The sequence below is a fragment of the Harpia harpyja genome, chromosome 10 (assembly GCF_026419915.1).
Source record: "Harpia harpyja isolate bHarHar1 chromosome 10, bHarHar1 primary haplotype, whole genome shotgun sequence".
NCBI classification, from domain to species: Eukaryota; Metazoa; Chordata; class Aves; order Accipitriformes; family Accipitridae; genus Harpia; species Harpia harpyja.
Window position 1 is genome coordinate 329,319 of NC_068949.1, and position 18,906 is coordinate 348,224.

Genomic DNA, 18,906 nt, shown 5'->3' on the forward strand with positions numbered 1-18,906 from the left:
AGTGTGCCCGGGTGTGCAAAGCCATGAGCAGGATGGTGTGCACAGCCACGGGCAAGGGTCTGCAGGACCACGTGCAAGGGCGTGCACAACCACGGGAGGGATGGCGTGCATGGGCGTGCACGACCTTGTGTTAAGAGCGTGCAGGTCCACAGGCAGGATGGCGTGCGCAGGCACGCACAAGCAGGACGGCGTGTACGGGCGTGCACGACCACGGGACCGACGCACACAGCTGCGCGCAGGACAGCGTGTGAGGGCGTGCAGGGCCATGGGCAGGAACAGCGTGCACGGGCGTGCATGGCCACAGGACCAACACGTGCCACAGGACAGCGTGCGAGGGCGTGCGCAACCACGCGCAAGGCTGTGCACAACTGCGGGGACAGGAGCACGCCCAGCGTGCGAGGCTACGCACGCCCATGGGGCCGAATGCGCACAATCGCGTGCAAGACCCCGTGCCCGACCGCGTGTGAGTCCGTGCACGCCTGCACGGCCCCGTGGCCGGCACGCGTGACCGCAGGCGTGACCGCATGCGCGACCGCATGCGTGACCCTCGCACGGCGACGCACGTGGCCGCGTGCGCGAGGACGGGCGGCCGCCGGCGAGGGCGGTGGCAGGTCCGTGGTGCCCTCACCCGCCCCGGCCCCCCAGACCCTCCCGTCCCCACCCCCCCCCGTCCCTGTCCCCGCAGCCGGCTCCTCTCCGCAGCCCCGGCATTAATTCATTAACTGGGGCTTTAATTATGCAGCCGCCCTGGTTAAGGAAGCCCGACCCGGCTGCTGGCTCCTGCCTCAGTTTCCCCACAGGGGGACCCCCGGGGTCACCCCAACCCCATCCCGGGGGTGTGCGTGGGCACGCCGCGGCCAGACTCTGCCGGGGCTGGGGGACCCCGGGGAAGGGAGGAAGGATGCGGGGGGGCAGCGCCAGCACCGTGGGGTCCCCCCGAGCCGCGGCTGCCGCCCCCCCCAGCACGGCGGGAAGTAGGTCGCCCGGTGCCCCCCAGCCCCGCGCCTGACGTCAGGGCCCTTTGTCCGGGCAGCGCTTTTGTCCCGGCACCGCGGCCCTGCCACGTGCCGCCGGCGAGGGGCGAGGGGCGAGGGGGGCGGCTGCGGGGGGAGCGGGACCGCAGCCCCCCCACCTTCCCACCCTCCTGCACCCCGAGTCTGGGGGGATGCTCAGGGCCGCGTCTCCATCGCCCCCGGCATGGGGCCGGGGTGAGGCGGGACAGAGCCCCCCCCCACCGCAGCCCCCCACCCAGCACGGGGCAGCTTTGCCATTTCAGCCCCTTTTCCCCCCAAAAAGCGTCGCCCCGCGCCCCCACCCGCAGGCGATACCAGAGGGCGTGCGGGGAGGGGTGACAGTGCCAGGCTGGAACGGGGCCACCGTCCCCATGCCCACCCGTGTCCCCCCCCGCCACCAGCGCCCCGGGGGAACCCCCCGCAGCCCCCCGCACCCCCCGGCTGGGCCACGGGCCGGGCTGTGCCGGCGGTGCCGGGTTGCAGCAGCCCTTGGCGGCAGCGCTGGCTCCGGCCGAGCCGCAGATGCAGTGAGGAACCGGAGCCAGGATGGGGGGGGAGCTGGCAGGGTTGGGGGGGGCACCAGGGCTCCAGCTCTGCTCCCCGTCCCCGCTGTCCCCGGCCGTGGGGACGTCACCCCAGGCACCGAGTGGGCACCGGGGGATGCACCGAGCGTAGCCGGGTCTCAGCCCTCGTGGCAGGCATCGAGCTGGGAGCGCTGCTGGCCCCACGGCCACGGCGCTGCCGCCACGGCCCTTCCCCACCCCCACGGCCGGGACGTGCCCCCCCCGGGGACCATCCCCACCGGGAAGGGGGAAGGACCCTAAGTGTCACCTCCGAGCAACGTGGACCCCAAAAACACCCGGCAAGCGTGGACTGGGAGGACCCTCTGCCTTCCGCACGGCTTCCAGCATCGCCCGGCACACGCGTGCGCGTGGCCTCACATGCGTGTGCACGACCCCACACGCGTGTGCACGCCCTGGGCTGCGTGTGCGAGGCCTGATGACCGTACCAGCCCAGCACGTGTGCGTGCCGCGGGCAGGCGCGTGCCGTCGGGATGGAGCGGGGGGGGGGTTAACGCGGGCAGCGCTGCCAGACTCCGGGCTCAGCACTTTCCCGCTTTCCCTGGCCGTACGCCGGAGCCGGGGGCCAACGCCGGAGCGGGTGCCAACGCCACCCGTGTGCCCGGCTATGGGGACTCTGGCCCGGCTTCCCGCTGTCCTGGTGGGTCCCGGACCCCCGTGGCCAGCCCCGGCTCCGTGGCACAGGATGCGGCCCCAGGCCCTGGCCTCGTGCCCCCACGTGCCCGGCGCAGATGGGCATCCTGCGGTGCCGGCAGCCGGTGCGGGCACTACCGGGCACCACGGCCCCTTGGCCCTGCGCTGGATCCAGCCCTGCTGCCAGGGTGGCCAGAGGGGGTTTCTCCAAGGCCGGGGGGGGCTGGAGGCAGCTGGAGGAAGGAAAGGCTGGCACAGGGGGCACGGGGGAGGATGGATCTGGCCCCGAAGCGGCCGCGCTGCAGAGCCGGGATGCCCCGGCCATGCCAACCCGGTCACCCCGCTGCGGTTGCATCCTGCACCGCCTCCAAGTTCGGCACCTCCAGCTCTGCAGCCCTGGCTCGTTTTCCCCCCAGTAGAAACCCAGCGCTGGTGCTTTGTCCTCGGTGGCCGGATCCTGCGGCCGCGCGTGTGTGTGTCCCCCCACCGGGGTTGGGGAAGCCGGGGGCTGCCGCCGCTCTCGCTCCCATCCCTGCAGCGAGCCAGGGCTGTGCTGGGCATCGGAGATTTGCAAAGCTCAGCACGTTCCTGGCGCCTTCAGGGGCAGCAGGAGCGAAGGGTCCCGGATCGGCCCCAGCACCGGGATCTGGCTGCGGGGCAAAGCTCAGGGCGGCCACCCACTGTACCGCATGGCTCCTGCCCGGCCCTGGGGGCCGCTGGAGCTGCCAGGAGCCCACCCGGCCAGAAAATTCATTTTTGGGACACGAGGGGCTTCACCGGGCCGGGCCAGGGGACACCATGAGGTCCTGCCGGGGCTGGGGTGCAGTGCGGGAGCCCCCAGCTCCGTCCGTCTGTCCGTCTGCCCACCAGGGCACAGCGGGCACGGCGGGTGCGCGGCGCTCGTTAGCGTTTCCCTGTGATGAAGCAGCTGCCGCCCGCTGTGGCCAGGAGCTCAGCGCTGCCGTGATCAGAGGCCACCGGGGCCGCGCCGGCGCCTGCTGGGGCGCGGTGATGGTGGAAGCGGGCGTGTGGGGACGGTGACACGGCCGTCCCCATGGGGACCCGGGGATCCTCGTTGTGGCTTTGGGGACGGTGACCCACACCCTGGGGACAGGGACGCCTCCATCCCAGCCTTCTTCTGCCCAAAGGCAGGGGGGTTCGGGGGGGCTCGGGGGTGTCCCTACATGCCCCTCTCCCCCCAGGACCCCCTTTCTGATGTCCCCAAGTGACACCAACTTGGCAGACATGAGCTCGCTGCCTGGGGAAGGGGGGGACCCAGGGTCTGTTTTAAAGGGGCTTGAAGGGTATTAATGGCTTTAATTAAACTAGGCAGCACCTGGGGTGGGGCTGGGAATGGGGGGGCCCAGGACTCGAAACCCCCAGGGAGGGACGGGCTGGGGGGTGCCACTGCCTGAGCCCCCCGGGAAGGAGGGGGGGACACAGACCCAGAGTTACCTGGGTGGGACCTCGGTGTGAGGCCGCATGTCCCGGCAATGTCACCGGGACGCGGTGTCACCGGGACGGGGGGTCACCCCGCTCCGACTGTCCCCCGGGGGGGCGGCTGGGGGACCCGGCCCAGCCCCCTCCCACCCATTTTGGGGGCAAGGGGTCAGCTGCCATGCCCCTAAACAGGCAAAACCCCGTCAGCAGAGCCGCGACCCCCTTGGTAGGGCTGTGACCCCCGTTAGTGTGGGCGACGCCTCGTTAGCGCCGAGGGGCAGCTCGAGCCCCGGGTCCGGGGGGGGTCAGCCGGGGGTCTGGGCTGTCTCCTCCCGTTCCCGTTTTACCCGTTATTGGGGGGTTTTGGCGCGGGGCGAATGCGTGCCACGGGGGGTGCATGTACACACGCGTGTGCGTGGGGCTTCCCTCGGCGGCTCTGGTTGCCACGGGCATCCATGGGGCTGGTTGCCACGGGCCCTGGTTGCCACGGCAGCCGCGGGTCGTGGTTGCCACACGGGCAGTCGGTGGTCCAGGTTGCCGCGGGCCCCGCTGCCACGGGCGGCCGTGGGTGCCGTTGCCATGGGCCCCGTTGCCACGGGCGGCCGCAGAGGACGGCGCTGCGGCGGCGGAAGCGCGGGGGCGGGGGCAGGGCACGTGGCGCGCACTGCGCAGGCGCGGGGCTGCGGGAAGGGCGGGGGCGTCCGGGAGGCCACGCCCCCCTCCCGGCGACCTAGATCATCGCCGAGTGACGCAGCGGAAGAGGCGGGGCCTGAGGAGCGGAGCAGGAAGAGGTCGGTGGGGATGCGGGGTGGGGGGGGCGCCAGGGCCGGTGTCCCGTACTGGGAGGGGTGTCCGTCTCCCAGTACGTACTGGTGACCAGTGACCCCATATTGGGAGGGGTGTCCGTGTCCCGGTACGTACTGGAGACCCTGTACTGGGAGGGGTGTCTGTGTCCCAGTACGTACTGGAGACCCTGTACTGGGAGGGGTGTCTGTGTCCCAGTACGTACTGGAGACCCTGTACTGGGAGGGGTGTCTGTGTCCCAGTACGTACTGGAGACCAGTGACCCCGTACCGGGAGGGGTGTCCCTGTCCCAGTACGTACTGGTGACCCCGTATTGGGAGGGGTGTCCCTGTCCCAGTACGTACTGGTGATCCCGTACTGGGAGGGGTGTCTGTGTCCCGGTACATACTGGTGACCCCGTACTGGGAGGGGTGTCTGTGTCCCGGTACATACTGGTGACCCCGTACTGGGAGGGGTGTCTGTGTCCCAGTACGTACTGGAGACCCTGTACTGGGAGGGGTGTCCCTGTCCCGGTACATACTGGTGACCCCGTACTGGGAGGGGTATCCGTGTCCCAGTACGTACTGGTGACCAGTGACCCCATACTGGGGGGTGTCTGCATCCCAGTACAGACTGGGAGCCTCCTGGCCAGCCCCCCAACCCCGTGACGACGACTCCTCGTCCCCCCCCAGGTCCCGCCTGTCCTGGTCCTGCAGCACTAGAGACCCTCCGCCATGGTGAGTGGGACCGGACGCTGCCGTGGCCACCGCGGCCGCGCCGTGGCCACCGCAGTCACACCGGGGCCACCGTGGCCGCGCCGGGGTCCCCGTCCGGCTCTAACACCCCCCATGTCCCCCCCTCAACCAGGGCGAGCGCAAGGGCACGAACAAGTACTACCCCCCCCGACTTTGACCCAGCCAAGGTGAGGAGCTCGGCGGGGCTGGGGACGAGGACGCCCGGCTCCGGGTTTGGGGGGGGGTGGGGGGGGCTTTGGGGGGGGGGTGGGGGGGCTTGCTGATCCCCCCTCTGCTTCCCTCCCGGCAGCATGGCTCCCTCAACAAGTACCACCACAGCCACCCGCTGCGGGAGAGGGCCCGCAAGCTGTCCCAGGGCATCCTCGTCATCAGGTGAGGGGATGCGCGGGGCTGGGGAGACCCCGAACCCTCCCTTCCCCTGCGGTGTGGGGGGGGGCTCGTGCCGCGTCCCCCGCGGCTGCGGTGACGGCCCCGCGCCGTGTGTCCTCCTCGCCAGGTTCGAGATGCCCTACAACATCTGGTGCGACGGCTGCAAGAACCACATCGGGATGGGTGAGTTGTCCCGCCAGAATCGACCTCCTCCGAGCTCCTTCCCCCTGCTCCGGCATCACCGGGGCTCCGCGTGTCCTGGATGCGGTGGGGGTTCGGATCCCCCCCCCGCCCCAACCCCATTCTCCCTGGCAGGCGTCCGGTACAACGCGGAGAAGAAGAAGGTCGGCACTTACTACACGACACCCATCTACAGGTGGGTGCGACGGCCGCGTCCCCATCCTTCCCCCCCTGCCGTGGGCAGTGCCGGGGCGCAGGGACCCCCACCCCGACCCCGTCCCCCTCCCCAGGTTTCGGATGAAGTGCCACCTCTGCGTCAACTACATCGAGATGCAGACGGACCCGGCGGGCTGCGACTACGTCATCGTCAGCGGGGCCCGGCGCAAGGAGGAGCGCTGGGACATGAAGGATAACGAACAAGTCCTGCCCACCGGTGAGTCCCGGTTCCGCCGGCGAGTCCCGACCCCGAGAGGGACATCCGCCGAATCCCCTCGCTGTCCCCTGTCCCAGAGCGGGAGGAGAAGGAGAAGCTGGAGACGGACGCCATGTTCCGGCTGGAACACGGCGTGGCCGACCGGGCGACGCTACAGCGAGCCGTCCCCACGTTGGCCAGTCTGCAGGAGGCCCAAAGCGCCTGGAAGGATGACTTCGCCCTCAACAGCCGGCTCCGGAGGCACTTTAGGGTGAGCCTGGGGAGGGGCTGGGGGGGCTCTGCAGCCCCCTCCCCTACCCGGCCAGGGAGGTTGACGGACCCCTCGTCCCCCTCCCCACCAAGGAGGAGAAGAAGACGCTGCGGGAGGAGGAGGAGGAGGCGGCGGCGCTGCAGGCGAAGGCCGGCCTGAGCATCCCTCTGGTGCGGGAGGCGGAGGAGGACCGGCGCCTGGCCGCGCTGCTCAAGTACCACAGCCCCGACTGTGCGTGGGGGGGCCGGGGCAGGCGGGGGGGGGCAGCCAGGGCCTCTGGCCCCCCACCCCTGTGACCCCCAGCCTGTCCCTGTCCCCCTCCGCAGCCTACGAGGAGAAGCAGAGGATGAAGCGGACGGAGATCTCCACCCGCTCCTGGTTCTCCCCGGCCACCGGTGGCAGAGCCGGCGAGGCGCTGCGGAAGCTGGGCCTGGGGGGGCGAGCGCTGCGGGGCCGAGGGGGCCCCCCCGCTACCCTCGCTGGCCTGGGCATCGTCCGGCGTCGCTCCGGAGAGGGGCCCGAGGGGCCGGTGGAGCCCGGGGGGCCGGAGCGGGGTGAGACAACCCCCTGCAGCCCCCCCACACCCGCCAGCGAGCCGCAGGGGGGGGCCGAGGCCAGGACAGCCCCCCCTGCCACCCCCCCGGCTGCCCCATCCACCTCCCTCGTCGCCGACTATTCCGACTCCAGCTCCGAGGCGGAGACCACCTGAGTGGTGTTTTGGGGCTGGACCCCCCCGCTCCCGGCTGGTCCCGGGGGGCACCTGGGCCCCCTCCCCACCCCCACGCTCCCCCCCTCCCCCTGTAATTTATATGCCCCCCCCCTCGCCCCGACATTAAAAGCTGTTGGCAGCACGGGCGCAGTCGTGTCCCTCCGCTCCTTCGTGCGGCCGCAGCGCGAGTGACCTCCCCCGGCACGGCATGGGAGCCCCGTGGGGACGGGGCTCCGGGGTGGGGGCGCCTGGGGGGGGATGGTGGTGGTCCCCTCTCTCGTCCCCTGAGCTCGTACGCAGGGGGGTCCCTCTCTTGCCCCCCCCCAGACCCCCCCCGTCACTCCTGGCTCTCCCCAGCCAGAGTCTGGGCCAGGGCAGGGGTGGCGGAGCGGGGGGGGGCAGGAAGCACCGGCACGGCTTCCGGCACAGCCATGAGCCTGGAAGCCATCCGGTACCGCCGCGGCTCCCTCTCCATCCTCAACCAGCTCCTGCTGCCGGAGCAGCTCCGCTATGAGCCCGTGGACAGCGTGGAGCGCGCCTGGCAGGCCATCCGGGCCATGGAGGTGAGCGACGGGGGGGCTCAAGGGACCCCCAGCCCCCCCCATCCAGGGATGGCCACCGAGCCGACGGCCGTGCCCGCAGGTGCGGGGGGCCCCGGCCATCGCCTTGGTGGGGTGCCTGAGCCTGGCACTGGAGCTGGAGGCCGGCGCGGGGCCGGCGGGGGACGCGGCGGAGCTGGAGGCCTTCGTGGACGAGCGGCTGCGGTTCCTGCTGACGGCGCGGCCCACCGCCGTCAACCTGGGCCGTGAGGCCGAGCGGCTGCGCGCCTTCGCGCGCCGGCGGGCGCAGAGCCCCGGCGTCACCGCGCAGGGCTTGCGGGAGAGGTACGGGGGGAACGGGACGCGGGGTCCTGGGGAGGCGGGGGGGGTTGGGGTGTGGAGAGAGGTAGGGGAGATGCTGGGGTCCCCTGGGGGGGGATTTGGGGTGTCGGATCATCGTGGAGAGTGGGATTTAGGGTGTCGGGGTCCCCCGGCGGGGGGATGTGGGGTGGGGCTCTGGGGTCCTGGGGGGATTTGGGGTGCTGGGACAGGTATGGGGTAGGACGCTGGGGTGCTCCAGGGGGGATTTGGGGTGTAAGGAGAGGTAGGGTGAGTTGCTGGGGTCCCCCAGAGGAGGTTTGGGGTGTAGGATCTCACGGAGAGGGGGATTCGGGGTGTGGGGGGCCCCCGGGGGACATTTGGGGTGTCAGGGAGATGCTGGGATCCCCTGGGGGCATTTGGGGTGTTGGGGAGTGGTGGGGTGGGATACCATGGTCCTCCTGGGGGGGGGATTTGGGGTGTGGGATCTTGTGGAGAGGGATTTAGGATGCTGAGCTCCCCTGAGGGGGAATTTGGGGTGTCGGGAGAGGTCGGGCAGGGTGCTGGGGTCCCTCGGGGGGATGTGGGGTGCCGGGGGCGGGGGGGTCATATGCCCAGGTTCTCCCCCGCAGCATCATCGAGCACATCGAGGGGCTGCTGGAGAAGGACCGGGACGACAACCGGAGCATCGGGGCGCACGGGGCCCGGCACATCCTCCAGCGCGTCCCCGAGGGCGGCGTCACCCTCCTCACCCACTGCAACACCGGCACGCTGGCCACCGCCGGCTACGGCACCGCCCTGGGTAGGCGGCGGGGAGGCGGTGGGGGGAGCCGGGCAGCCCCCTCCCCGGGGCGAGCGCCGGCCCTGACGTCCCCCCCGTTGTCCGCAGGCGTCGTGCGGGCGCTGCACGAGCAGGGCCGGCTGACACGGGTGTTCTGCACCGAGACCCGGCCCTACAACCAGGGCAGCCGGCTGACCGCCTTCGAGCTGCTGCACGACCGCGTCCCCGCCACCCTCATTGCCGACAGCGCCGCCGCCGCCGCCATGCGGGACCGTGGCGTCCAGGGTCAGCGAGGGGGGGGCATGGCGGGGGGGGGACGGGGACGGAGACGGGACTGGGGGCGGGCTGGGGACCCGCTGACTCTCGCTCTGTCCCCAGCCGTGGTGGTGGGAGCCGACCGGGTGGCCGCCAACGGGGACACGGCCAACAAGATCGGCACCTACCAGCTGGCGGTGGCGGCGCGGCACCACGGCATCCCCTTCTACGTGGCGGCCCCCACCTCGTCCTGCGACCCGGCCCTGCCCGGCGGTGCCGACATCCCCATCGAGGAGCGGCCGGGCCGGGAGCTCACCCACTTCCAGGGCCTGTGCCTGGCCCCCCCGGGTGGGTGTTGTGTCCATCCCCGTCCCCAGCCCTGAAGGCAGCGGCGGGTCCGGGGGGGGGGATCCGGGGTGACCCCAGGGTCCCCGTGCCGCCGGGGTGCCGGTGGCTCCAGCGGGGGTCCCCCGTACAGGGCAGGGGTGTCCCCTGTGGGGTGGGGGTGTCCCTGTGCCCCCCAGGGTGCTCACAGGCCCAGGGGGGTCCCATATAAGACACAGAGGCCCATATGGGGCAGGGGGATCCCATACGGGGTGGGTAGGTCGGTCCTATATAACATAGTGGTTCCCATATGGGGTGGGGGGGTCCTATATAAGACAGGAGTGTCCTATATGGGGCGGGGATGTCCCCACACCCCCCAGGGTGCTCACAGGCCCAGGGAGGTCCCATATAGGGCAGGGGGTCCCATATAGAGTGGGGGAGTCCTATATAAGATGGGGGGGTCCCATATAGAGTGGGGGGTCCTATAATGGGTGGAGGGACCCTATATAAGATGGGGGGGGTCCCATATAGGGCAGAGGGTCCCGTATAGGGCGAATAGGCGCTATATAGGACGGGGGGGGGTCCCATCCCTGCTGGGGGGGTGCGCGGCACAGCCGGTCCGACTCTCTTTCCCCCCCCTCCGCAATCTCCAGGTATCGACGTGTGGAACCCGGCCTTCGACGTCACCCCCCATGACCTCATCACGGGCGGCATCGTCACCGAGTGGGGGGTCTTCGCCCCGGCGGAGCTGCGGCAGGCGCTGGCGGAGCGGGGGGGCGCGGCGGTCAGTAAAGGCCTTCGACCGGGGGAAAACCGCTTCCGCCTCGCTCTATCCCGGCAGGCTTTGCGCTCCGGCGCCCCGCTGCATCCCGGCGTGCTTCGCGCCCCGCCCCGTTGTATCCCGGCGTGCCCCGCGCAGTGCGGGAACCCGGAAGCGCCGCGGCGACATGGCCCAGGGCAGGCCCAAGGCAGCGGCCAAGCGGCCCGGCCGGGCGGCGGCGGCGGGGGGGACCCCGGCCCGGGGGGCGCGGGGGCCGCGGAAGGGAGGTGAGGGGCGGCTGGGGCCGGGGGGGCGTCAGTGGGGCTGAGGGCTTTTGGGGGGGGGCGTGCAGGGGGGGGTCTGCCCCCCGCCCACCCGCTGACACCCCCCCCACACACACCCCCCCAGGCCGGACCATCGCCCCCAAAAAGCTCCGTGTGATCCAGCAGCAGAAGCTGAAGAAGGTGAGGCTGGGGGGGAAGTGGTGCGAGGGGGGGAGGATGCCGGGTCGTGTCCGTCCCCCCCCCGACACTCTCCCCCCTCTGACACTCCCCCCCCGCAGCGGCTGGAGGTGGGCATCCGGATGAAGATCGAGCGGGAGGCGGTGCAGCGGGCGGGCGCCGGCCTCCCCAAGAAGCTGGCGGTGGTCGCCGCGCCCCCCCCCCGCCGCCGGCCCCGCCAAGGGCAAAACCAAGAAGCGCCGGGGCTGAGGACCACCCCCCCTCCGCGGGACGCCACCCCCCCCGAGGCGCCTGGGGGGGCGTGGCGGGAGCTGTCATGAGCGCGTCCGTCCTCAGCCATCGCTGTAATTGTCTAATAAAAGGGGTTTGAGGGGGGCGCGTGTCTCCCCCCCCCCCTCCCCTCCCACCACCGCTGCTGGTGTTCCCCGCGTTGAGGGGGGGGGGGGTCCCGGGGGGGGCGGCGCCGCGCGTGTGGAGGGAGCCAGGCCCCGGGGGGGGGGGGGAAGGGGGGAATGGGGCAGCCCCGGGTGGAGGGGGGGGTCAGGGGGGTTCCTGAGGTCGGGATCCCGGGGGGGGGGGGCGCCGGGGAGAAGCCTCCGGGGGTTCCCGGGGCCGGTGTCGCCGTGGGGGGTCCCGTCTCGCCGTTACGCTGCCGCTTTTCTGGCGCCGGCAGAACTTTATGAATGGGGTTCCCGAGGCCACGCCCCCTCCCGCCGGTACGGCCTGCCCGCCCTCTCTCCTTGCTCATTGGTGGTCTGCGCCGTGACGGGCAGCTCTCTCCGCCCAGAGGTGATTGATAGAGGGAGGAGCGCCGGCGACCAATCGGCGGGCGCCGGGGGCGGGGGCTGCGCTGCGGTTGGTTCACGCTCCCGCAGAGCCTTAAAGGCGCCGCGTCCTTTTGGGAGCGGGGGGGGGGGGGACGGGACACGTGGGCAAACGCCCCCACAGTCTTTGGGTGGGGCCTGATTGGGCGTGGCCGGTGGTTAAGCCCCGCCCCTCCCGCGGGGGCCCCCTCCTCCGCCCCCCCCCATCTCTGACATCAGGGAAATTCCCTGAAATCGGGCGCGTTTCACAAAGCGCCGGCGGGTTTATTTTGGGAAACAAACAGGGAAAAACGGGGGCGGGCGGGGCTCGGACGCCTGGGTCCCCGTCCTGCCGGGGCGTGCCCCCCCCCCCAAACACCCCCCCCCGTGACTCATCCCTGTAATCCCCTCGTTCCCGGTGACGCCCCGTGGGGGGGGCTCCCGGGGCTGCTTATGGTCCCGGTCCCCCCATTCCCTCCTCTTTTGGGGACACACACACACACACATACCCCCCCCCGGGGGGGTTCGGGGTTTCTGCAGTGTGGAAGAACCTGCGGGTCCCGGTGAGCTTGGCCGTGCACGCGGGACCCGGGCAGGGCTCCACCACGGGGAGGGGGGGGGGGGTCGTAGGGGGGTCCTGAGTGTGTCCCAGGGGGGTTTGGGGGGGACCCCGGGGTGGGTGTGGGGGGGCAGTTCGGGGACTCCGTGGGTCGCCTGCGTGAGGGGCCAGACTCCTGTTCCTGCTGAACTGAGCCAGTTTAACCAAAGCAACTGCATATCAGCTCAGTAGGCACGGGAGGCAGCGCCCGGGGGGGGGTCCTGGCGTCCTGGGGGGGTCCTGATGTCCTGCGGGGGGTCCAACATCTGGGGGGGGGACACCCAGGCGTCCGGCCGGGAGGGCACCGGGGAGCGGAACTTAGCCACTGTGAACACGACGCGGGTGCCAACTCTGTTCACAGGTGGGCTAAGCCCTGCCCCACGGCCCCGCGCCCCCCCCCCCCGAAACCACCCCCCCACCCCAACCAAACCCCCCCCCCCCCCCCGAGCCCCCCACCCCACCCGCGGTCCCATCCCGGCAAACTCCGGCATCCTGGCTGCGGGGGCTGGCGCCCGTTGGAAATCCCTGGCAATGTGATTTTGGGCGAGATGGTAAAAAATCGCATCGCCAGGAACCCCGGCGGGCGGCAGCGGGGCAAGTGGGGGGGCCGGTGGGCGGGGGGGAAGAGCCCCGGGAGGGGTCAGCGATGATCCCACGGAGCGGCCGCGGCCGTCGGCATCGGGTCGGGGCCGGATCCGGAGCCGTGTCCCACCTGGGGAGAGGAGGGTGCAGTCAGCAGCGGGTCCCGGCACCCCCCCCCCCCGGGGTGGGGGGGCTGCCCTGGGCAGCTCGGGGACGCCAGCTCCTGGCGCCGGGTCAAGCCGGGTCAGCGCTCCCCTCCCGCGGTAAAAATAACCCCGGCAGGATCTGGCCGGGAAGGGGAGAGCGTCCAGGCCGGCCGGGCGCCGCTGTGCCGAGGGGGGGGCACCGCCCCGGAGGAGCCGGCGCGGGGCGCGAGCGCACGAGGGCTGAGTCACGGTGTGGGCCGGGCCGGGCACGTGCCAGCGCCGGACGGTGCCATGGGTGGGGGGAACGACACGTGAGAGCCGGGACGCTTGTGCAAGGCAGGGTGGCACCGGGGACGGACGCTGCCGGCACGCCTGCCTGCAGGCCCCGGCACACGGCAGCGGCTCCCGACTGCGGTGACGTCCTCGCGGTGCCGGCGCGGGTCTCGCCGCTGGGGACCAGCCCGGTGGCTCGGCTCGGCGTGGGGGAGCGGGCACCGGCAGCGTAGACCCGGCCACGTGCTGCGCCCGGAGCCGGTGGCACCGCAGCTCCCCCAGCAAACGCCGAAACGCACCGCTGCCGAGCCCAGGTGTGAAAACGTGTGTCCCCAGCTGCCACCATGTGCCGGCGCCGTCCCCGCGGCGGGCGGGACGGGCGCTCGGTGCGCGCCAGATCCTTCCCAGCTCGTCCCTGGCCGCGACGGGACCATGTGGCACCGGCTGAGCCCCGGCAAAGCCCCCAGCGGGGAGGGGACACGCCGTGGCTGGCGCTGCCCCATCACCGAGCGGGCACGGCCCCGCCGCCCCCGTGTCCCCCAGCGCCATCAGCTGCGGCAGCCACCGGCCCCGGCGGTGTCGCCGCGTCCCCCTCGACTGTCGGCCGGCACCGGGACCCCCATGTCCCCTGGTCCCCCTGGACGTGGCCACGGGGCAGATGTGGGGCAGCCGTGGGTTGGCCGCGGGGCGGCCGTGGGGCACGGTGTCCCCAGCCGGGCAGGGGACGCGGGCGTCGGGGCTCCGGCGACGCCGGCGGTGGCGGCCGGGAAGTTCCTGGAAGAAGCGTGTAATGGGGCCGGGGCTCCTCGGCCGCCATGTGGGAGCCGGCGAGGCCCCGCCCGGCCGTGACATCACCATCGCCACGGCAACGGGCACACTTCAAAGGGAATCGGGTGGAAAGGGCCCAAAAAAATCGGGATAAACAGCGACCGACGGCGGCGGCATAAACAAAATGTCTGGTGCTGCCGGGGGGGGCCGGGCCGGCGAGCGCGTGCCCGGGCGGGGGCGGGGGGCCGCCCGGACGCCTGGGTTCCCGCCTGGCGGCTGTGGCGCTACCAACACCTCGGTGCCAACGGGGCGGCCGCGGGCAGCACCGCGGTGAGACCAGGCCCCAACCCGGCCAAAGTGAAGCCAACGCCGCTGGGCGCCGGGCACGGCGGCGGCACGGCGGGCACAGCCCCGTGCCGGATGGCGGCTGGTCCGCGGCGGTGCTGGCTTGCGGCCACAGTGGCCGCCCCGAGTTTTGCCGCCTTCCGAGCGCGGCACGAGGGTGCCAGGATCAGCCTCGCACGATGGGGTGACCCCGGTTTTGGGGGTCTCCGGCGCCTGCGGCCTCTTCCCAGGCGGGTGCTGCCGGCCGGGCCGGGCTCTCTGCCCGCGCGGCGCCAGGGCGTTGCCGGCTCGGCAGCCCCGACCGGCTCACGTGGGCCCCGGCGGGCACCGAGCGGGGGCGGCCACCCGGACACCTGGGTTCCCCGCCAGCGGGGGCTGGGGGGGGGCGGCGGCACCCCCTGCCAAAATCCCCACCTTTCTGCCCAAAAACGGGGAGCGGGAAAAGCCGGCGTCGCCGCGCAGCGCCTCCCTGACGCCTGCGGCCGGCGCGGCGGGATGCGGCCGCCGTGGGGCAGAGCCGCTCCCATCGTCCCCCCCCCGGCGCCCCGGCTCCACTGCGGTGCCCGGCCGCCCGGGTCCGTGGACGTCGGGGGGTCGAGGGCCGGGCTGGTGTCGGGGGGGGGAGCGAGGCCCGGGGGTGCCGGCGCGGTTCCCGGCGTCAGCCGGGCCAAGGCGGGGGCGGGGGCCGAGGAGGAGCGAGGAAAGGGCCGCCCCGTCCGCGCCCGTCGGCACACGCAGCGCCGGGGGGAAAGGATGAATCACGCTCCTCGGCGGCGCCCGCCCCGGCGCACCCTCCCGCGGCCCCCGCCCGCCCGCCCGACGCACCGCGCCCGGTGGCGGGGGGGGGGGGGGGGGTCCCGGCCCCCTCCGAAACCTCCGGCCGCCCCGGTCCCCCCCCCGTGCCGGCCCCCGAGCGGGCGACGGCGTTGGCGGCCTCGATGCCCGCGGCCACGGTCGTGCCGCCGCCACGCCCCAACGCGCCGCCGGGATCCCCCCCCGGCCCCGTGGGGCCCCGCTCTCGGCCCCGGCCGGAACCGGAGGGTCGCAACCCCTGCCCGCCATCCCCGCGGTACGGCCTGGCACAGGCCCGGCGCGGTTTGGCACGGCTCGGCACGAGGCGAGCGAGGCCGGCCAGGCCCCGACCCTTCTCCCGCCGCCCCGGAGGGACGGCAACTTTCCTCCGGGGTCTCCCGCCGTGCCGGGGCCGGCCGAGCGCCGGCCGGCGGCCGTACTCACCGGGAGCGCCGGCGGCCGCGGCCCCCGTCGGGGTCCCCCGGGGCGGCGGCGGGCGGGCAGCCGGGGAGCGCGAAGGCTCCCAAAGTCACTGACTTTTACTCCAAGAAGGGAAATCCTTTTTAAAACCTTCGCTCCGCCCCGGGAGCGCGGCGAGGCCGCGGCGGCGGTGAGAGGAGGGGCCTGGGCCGCGGCACCCGGCTCCCGCACCCTTTCGGGGCCGCCGGGCCTCCGCCGCCGCCACCGTGGGCGCGCGGTGCCGCACGGTCTGCGGGGACGGCGACGGCGACACGACGGCCGCCGGGTTGGCGCGACCCCGCGGCGAGGGCGGCACGTGCCCCCCCCACCCCAAACACACCTCCCCGGCGAGGGGCCCCATGGCGTGAGAGCTGCGCCGCGCCCCACGGCGAGGGGGCCGCGTGCCCCACGGCGAGGGGACTCGTTGCCCCGTGGCATAGTGGCCGCGTGCGCCGTGGCATAGGGGCCGGGCACCCCACGGCAAGGGGGGACACGTTACCCCATGGCGAGGGGACTCGCCCCATGGCGAGGAGGCCGTGTGCCCCACGGCGAGGGGACTCGTTGCCCCGTGGCATAGTGGCCGCGTGCCCCGTGGCATAGGGGCCGGGCACCCCACGGCAAGGGGGGACACGTTACCCCATGGCGAGGGGACTCGTTGCCCCACGGCGAGGAGGCCGTGTGCCCCACGGCGAGGGGACTCGTTGCCCCGTGGCATAGTGGCCGCGTGCCCCGTGGCATAGGGGCCGGGCACCCCACGGCAAGGGGGACACGTTGCCCCATGGCGAGGAGGCCACGTGCCCCATGGCGAGGGGACTCGTTGCCCCATGGCGAGGGGGCCGCGTGCCTCACGGTGAGGGGACCCCCATGGCGAGGGGACTCGTTGCCCCATGGCGAGGGGGCCGCGTGCCTCACGGTGAGGGGACGCGTTGCCCCGTGGCAACCGGTCTGGATGCCCCCATGGCACAGGAGGTGGGCACCCCATGGCAAGGGGGCCGTGTGCCCCATGGCATAGGGGCTTGGCACCCCACAGCAAGGGGGCTAGGTGCCCCACGGCGAGGGGACTCGTTGCCCCATGGCGAGGGAGCTGGATGCCCCAAGGCATAAGAACTGTGCATGCCCCACGGCGAGGGGTCTGGGCACCCCACGGTGAGGGGACCGGGTGCCCCACGGCATAGGAGGTGGGCACCCCACGGCGAGGGGGCCGGGTTGCCCCACAGTGTGGGAGGCCAGTGCCCGCAGCCCCCGTGCCTGTCCCAGTCTGTGCCTCAGTTTCCCCTGGGCTGCCTGAGGGGGCCAGGGCTGCCCGGCTGTGGGGGGGGTCTGAGCTGGTGCTGGGGCAGATGGGGGTGATGTCGGGGGGACGGGGGTGATGTCGGGGGGGGCAGGAGCAATACTGGGGGGACAGGAGCAATACTGGGGGGACAGGACCAGTACTGGGGGGGGCAGGAGCAATACTGGTGGGGCAGGACCAGTACTGGGGTGGCAGGAGCAATACTGGGGAGGCAGGAGCAATACTGGGGGGTCAGGGCCAGTACTGGGGGACAGGAGAAATACTGGGGGGGCAGGACAAGTACTGGGGGGGCAGGAGCAATACTGGGGCGGCAGGAGCAATACTGGGGAGGCAGGAGCAATACTGGGGGGACAGGACCAGTACTGGGGGGGGCAGGAGCAATACTGGGGGGGCAGGAGCAATACTGGTGGGGCAGGACCAGTACTGGGGGGACAGGAGCAATACTGGGGGGACAGGAGCAATATTGGTGGGGCAGGATCAGTACTGGGGCGGCAGGAGCAATACTGGGGAGGCAGGAGCAATACTGGGGGGTCAGGGCCAGTACTGGGGGACAGGAGAAATACTGGGGGGGCAGGACAAGTACTGGGGAGGCAGGAGCAATACTGGGGGGACAGGAGCAATACTGGGGGGACAGGACCAGTACTGGGGGGGGCAGGAGCAATACTGGTGGGGCAGGACCAGTACTGGGGCGGCAGGACCAGTACTGGGGGGACAGGAGCAATACTGGGGGGGGCAGGAGCAATGCTAGGGGGACAGGGATGAATTTGGGGTGACAGGGGTGATGGGGGGGGGGCCGGGGCCGATACCGGGGGTCCCTCGCCCGCAGTGCCAGCCAGGAGGGTCTCCGATCCCGGCCCCGGGGGGAGCGGGCAGGACGCGGCCTCCCAGTGCGGGGAAGCCGGTGGCGGGGCGTGGCGGCGGCGGGCGCGTGGGGTGCCGTGGGGTGCCGTGGGGCCGGGGCGGCGGGGTCTCCATGGCGATGCCGCACACACAGACATTAAACAGAGTTTTTGCATCGGAAGTCGGCAAAACCACAGCGCGTCACTGCGGCCGCTGCCGCCAGGCCAGGGCCCCCGCTCCCCCCCCCCCCAGCCCTTCCCCACCCCGGCCCTGCCTGCCCCACATCCTGCGCCCCGCTGCCCCCACCCCGGTCCCGGACCCCCGGACCCCCCCACTGCCCCCGCCGCTGCCTGGGCCAGGGAGTGGGGACGTGGGGGAAGAGGCGGGTGCCCACCCGGCGGGTATGGACCAGGGTGGGATATGGACTGGGGTGGGATGTGGACCCAGTGGGATATGGACCAGGGTGGGATACGGACCCAGTGGGACACGGACTGGGGTGGGATATGGACCCAGTGGGACACGGACTGGGGTGGGATATGGACCCAGTGGGATACAGACTGGGGTGGGATACAGACTGGGGTGGGATGTGGACCCAGTGGAATATGGACCAGGGTGGGATACGGACCCAGTGGGACACGGACTGGGGTGGGATATGGACCCAGTGGGATACAGACTGGGGTGGGATACAGACTGGGGTGGGATGTGGACCCAGTGGAATATGGACCGGGGTGGGATACGGACCCAGTGGGACACGGACTGGGGTGGGATACAGACCCAGTGGGATACAGACCCAGTGGGATATGGACCAGGGTGGGATACAGACCCAGTGGGATATGGACTGGGGTGGGATACGGACCCAGTGGGATACGGACCAGTGGGATACAGACTGGGGTGGGATACAGACCCAGTGGGATATGGACCGGGGTGGGATACGGACCCAGTGGGATACAGACTGGGGTGGGATACAGACCCAGTGGGATACAGACTGGGGTGGGATACGGACCCAGTGGGATACAGACTGGGGTGGGATGTGGACCCAGTGGGATACAGACTCGGTGGGATATGGACCAGGGTGGGATACGGACTGGGGGGGGGATATAGAGCCACTGGGATACGGACCTGGGTGGGGTATGGACCCTGTGGGATACAGCTCAGGGTGGGATACACACCCAGATGGGACACAGCCCCGGCAGAGGCGTCAGCCCTGCGACAGCTCGGCCCCGGCCCCGCAGCCCCCTCGGTGCCACCACCGAGCATCGGCCCCACCGGGGACCCGCGGGGCCGAGCGTGTCGTGTCCCCCCCAACCCCGGTTCCCGTGGCCTCGCCGGGCCGCCCCGCCCGCGGGTCCTCGCGCGCCGCAGCCGGCACGTGGCCGCGGTGTCGCGGCGCCCTGGGGGTTAACGCGAGGCCTGGCCTGGTGCTGC

General features: G+C 72.4%; 3 protein-coding genes across 3 annotated transcripts; all 3 read left to right on the plus strand.

The window, feature by feature from the left end:
* Window positions 1-5,494: 5,494 nt before the first annotated feature.
* Window positions 5,495-7,404, plus strand: YJU2B (YJU2 splicing factor homolog B). Its single transcript, XM_052799940.1, is given in 10 exon segments — window positions 5,495-5,577; window positions 5,702-5,757; window positions 5,890-5,950; window positions 6,045-6,187; window positions 6,265-6,437; window positions 6,530-6,668; window positions 6,764-7,030; window positions 7,033-7,165; window positions 7,167-7,251; window positions 7,253-7,404. Coding segments are annotated over 9 exon segments (1,071 nt in total). The 5' UTR covers window positions 5,495-5,577; window positions 5,702-5,708; the 3' UTR covers window positions 7,274-7,404.
* A 19-nt stretch (window positions 7,405-7,423) lies between these two features.
* MRI1 (methylthioribose-1-phosphate isomerase 1) lies at window positions 7,424-10,814 on the plus strand. Its single transcript, XM_052799938.1, has 8 exons — window positions 7,424-7,709; window positions 7,789-8,030; window positions 8,636-8,805; window positions 8,893-9,069; window positions 9,163-9,387; window positions 10,017-10,147; window positions 10,532-10,587; window positions 10,686-10,814. Exons 1-7 carry the CDS (start codon window positions 7,578-7,580, stop codon window positions 10,562-10,564), a joined length of 1,110 nt encoding a protein of 369 aa, XP_052655898.1. The 5' UTR covers window positions 7,424-7,577; the 3' UTR covers window positions 10,565-10,587; window positions 10,686-10,814.
* On the plus strand, window positions 10,247-10,840 carry C10H19orf53 (chromosome 10 C19orf53 homolog). Its single transcript, XM_052799941.1, is given in 4 exon segments — window positions 10,247-10,410; window positions 10,532-10,587; window positions 10,686-10,781; window positions 10,783-10,840. Coding segments are annotated over 4 exon segments (303 nt in total). The 5' UTR covers window positions 10,247-10,310; the 3' UTR covers window positions 10,834-10,840.
* The last annotated feature ends 8,066 nt before the right edge of the window (window positions 10,841-18,906 follow it).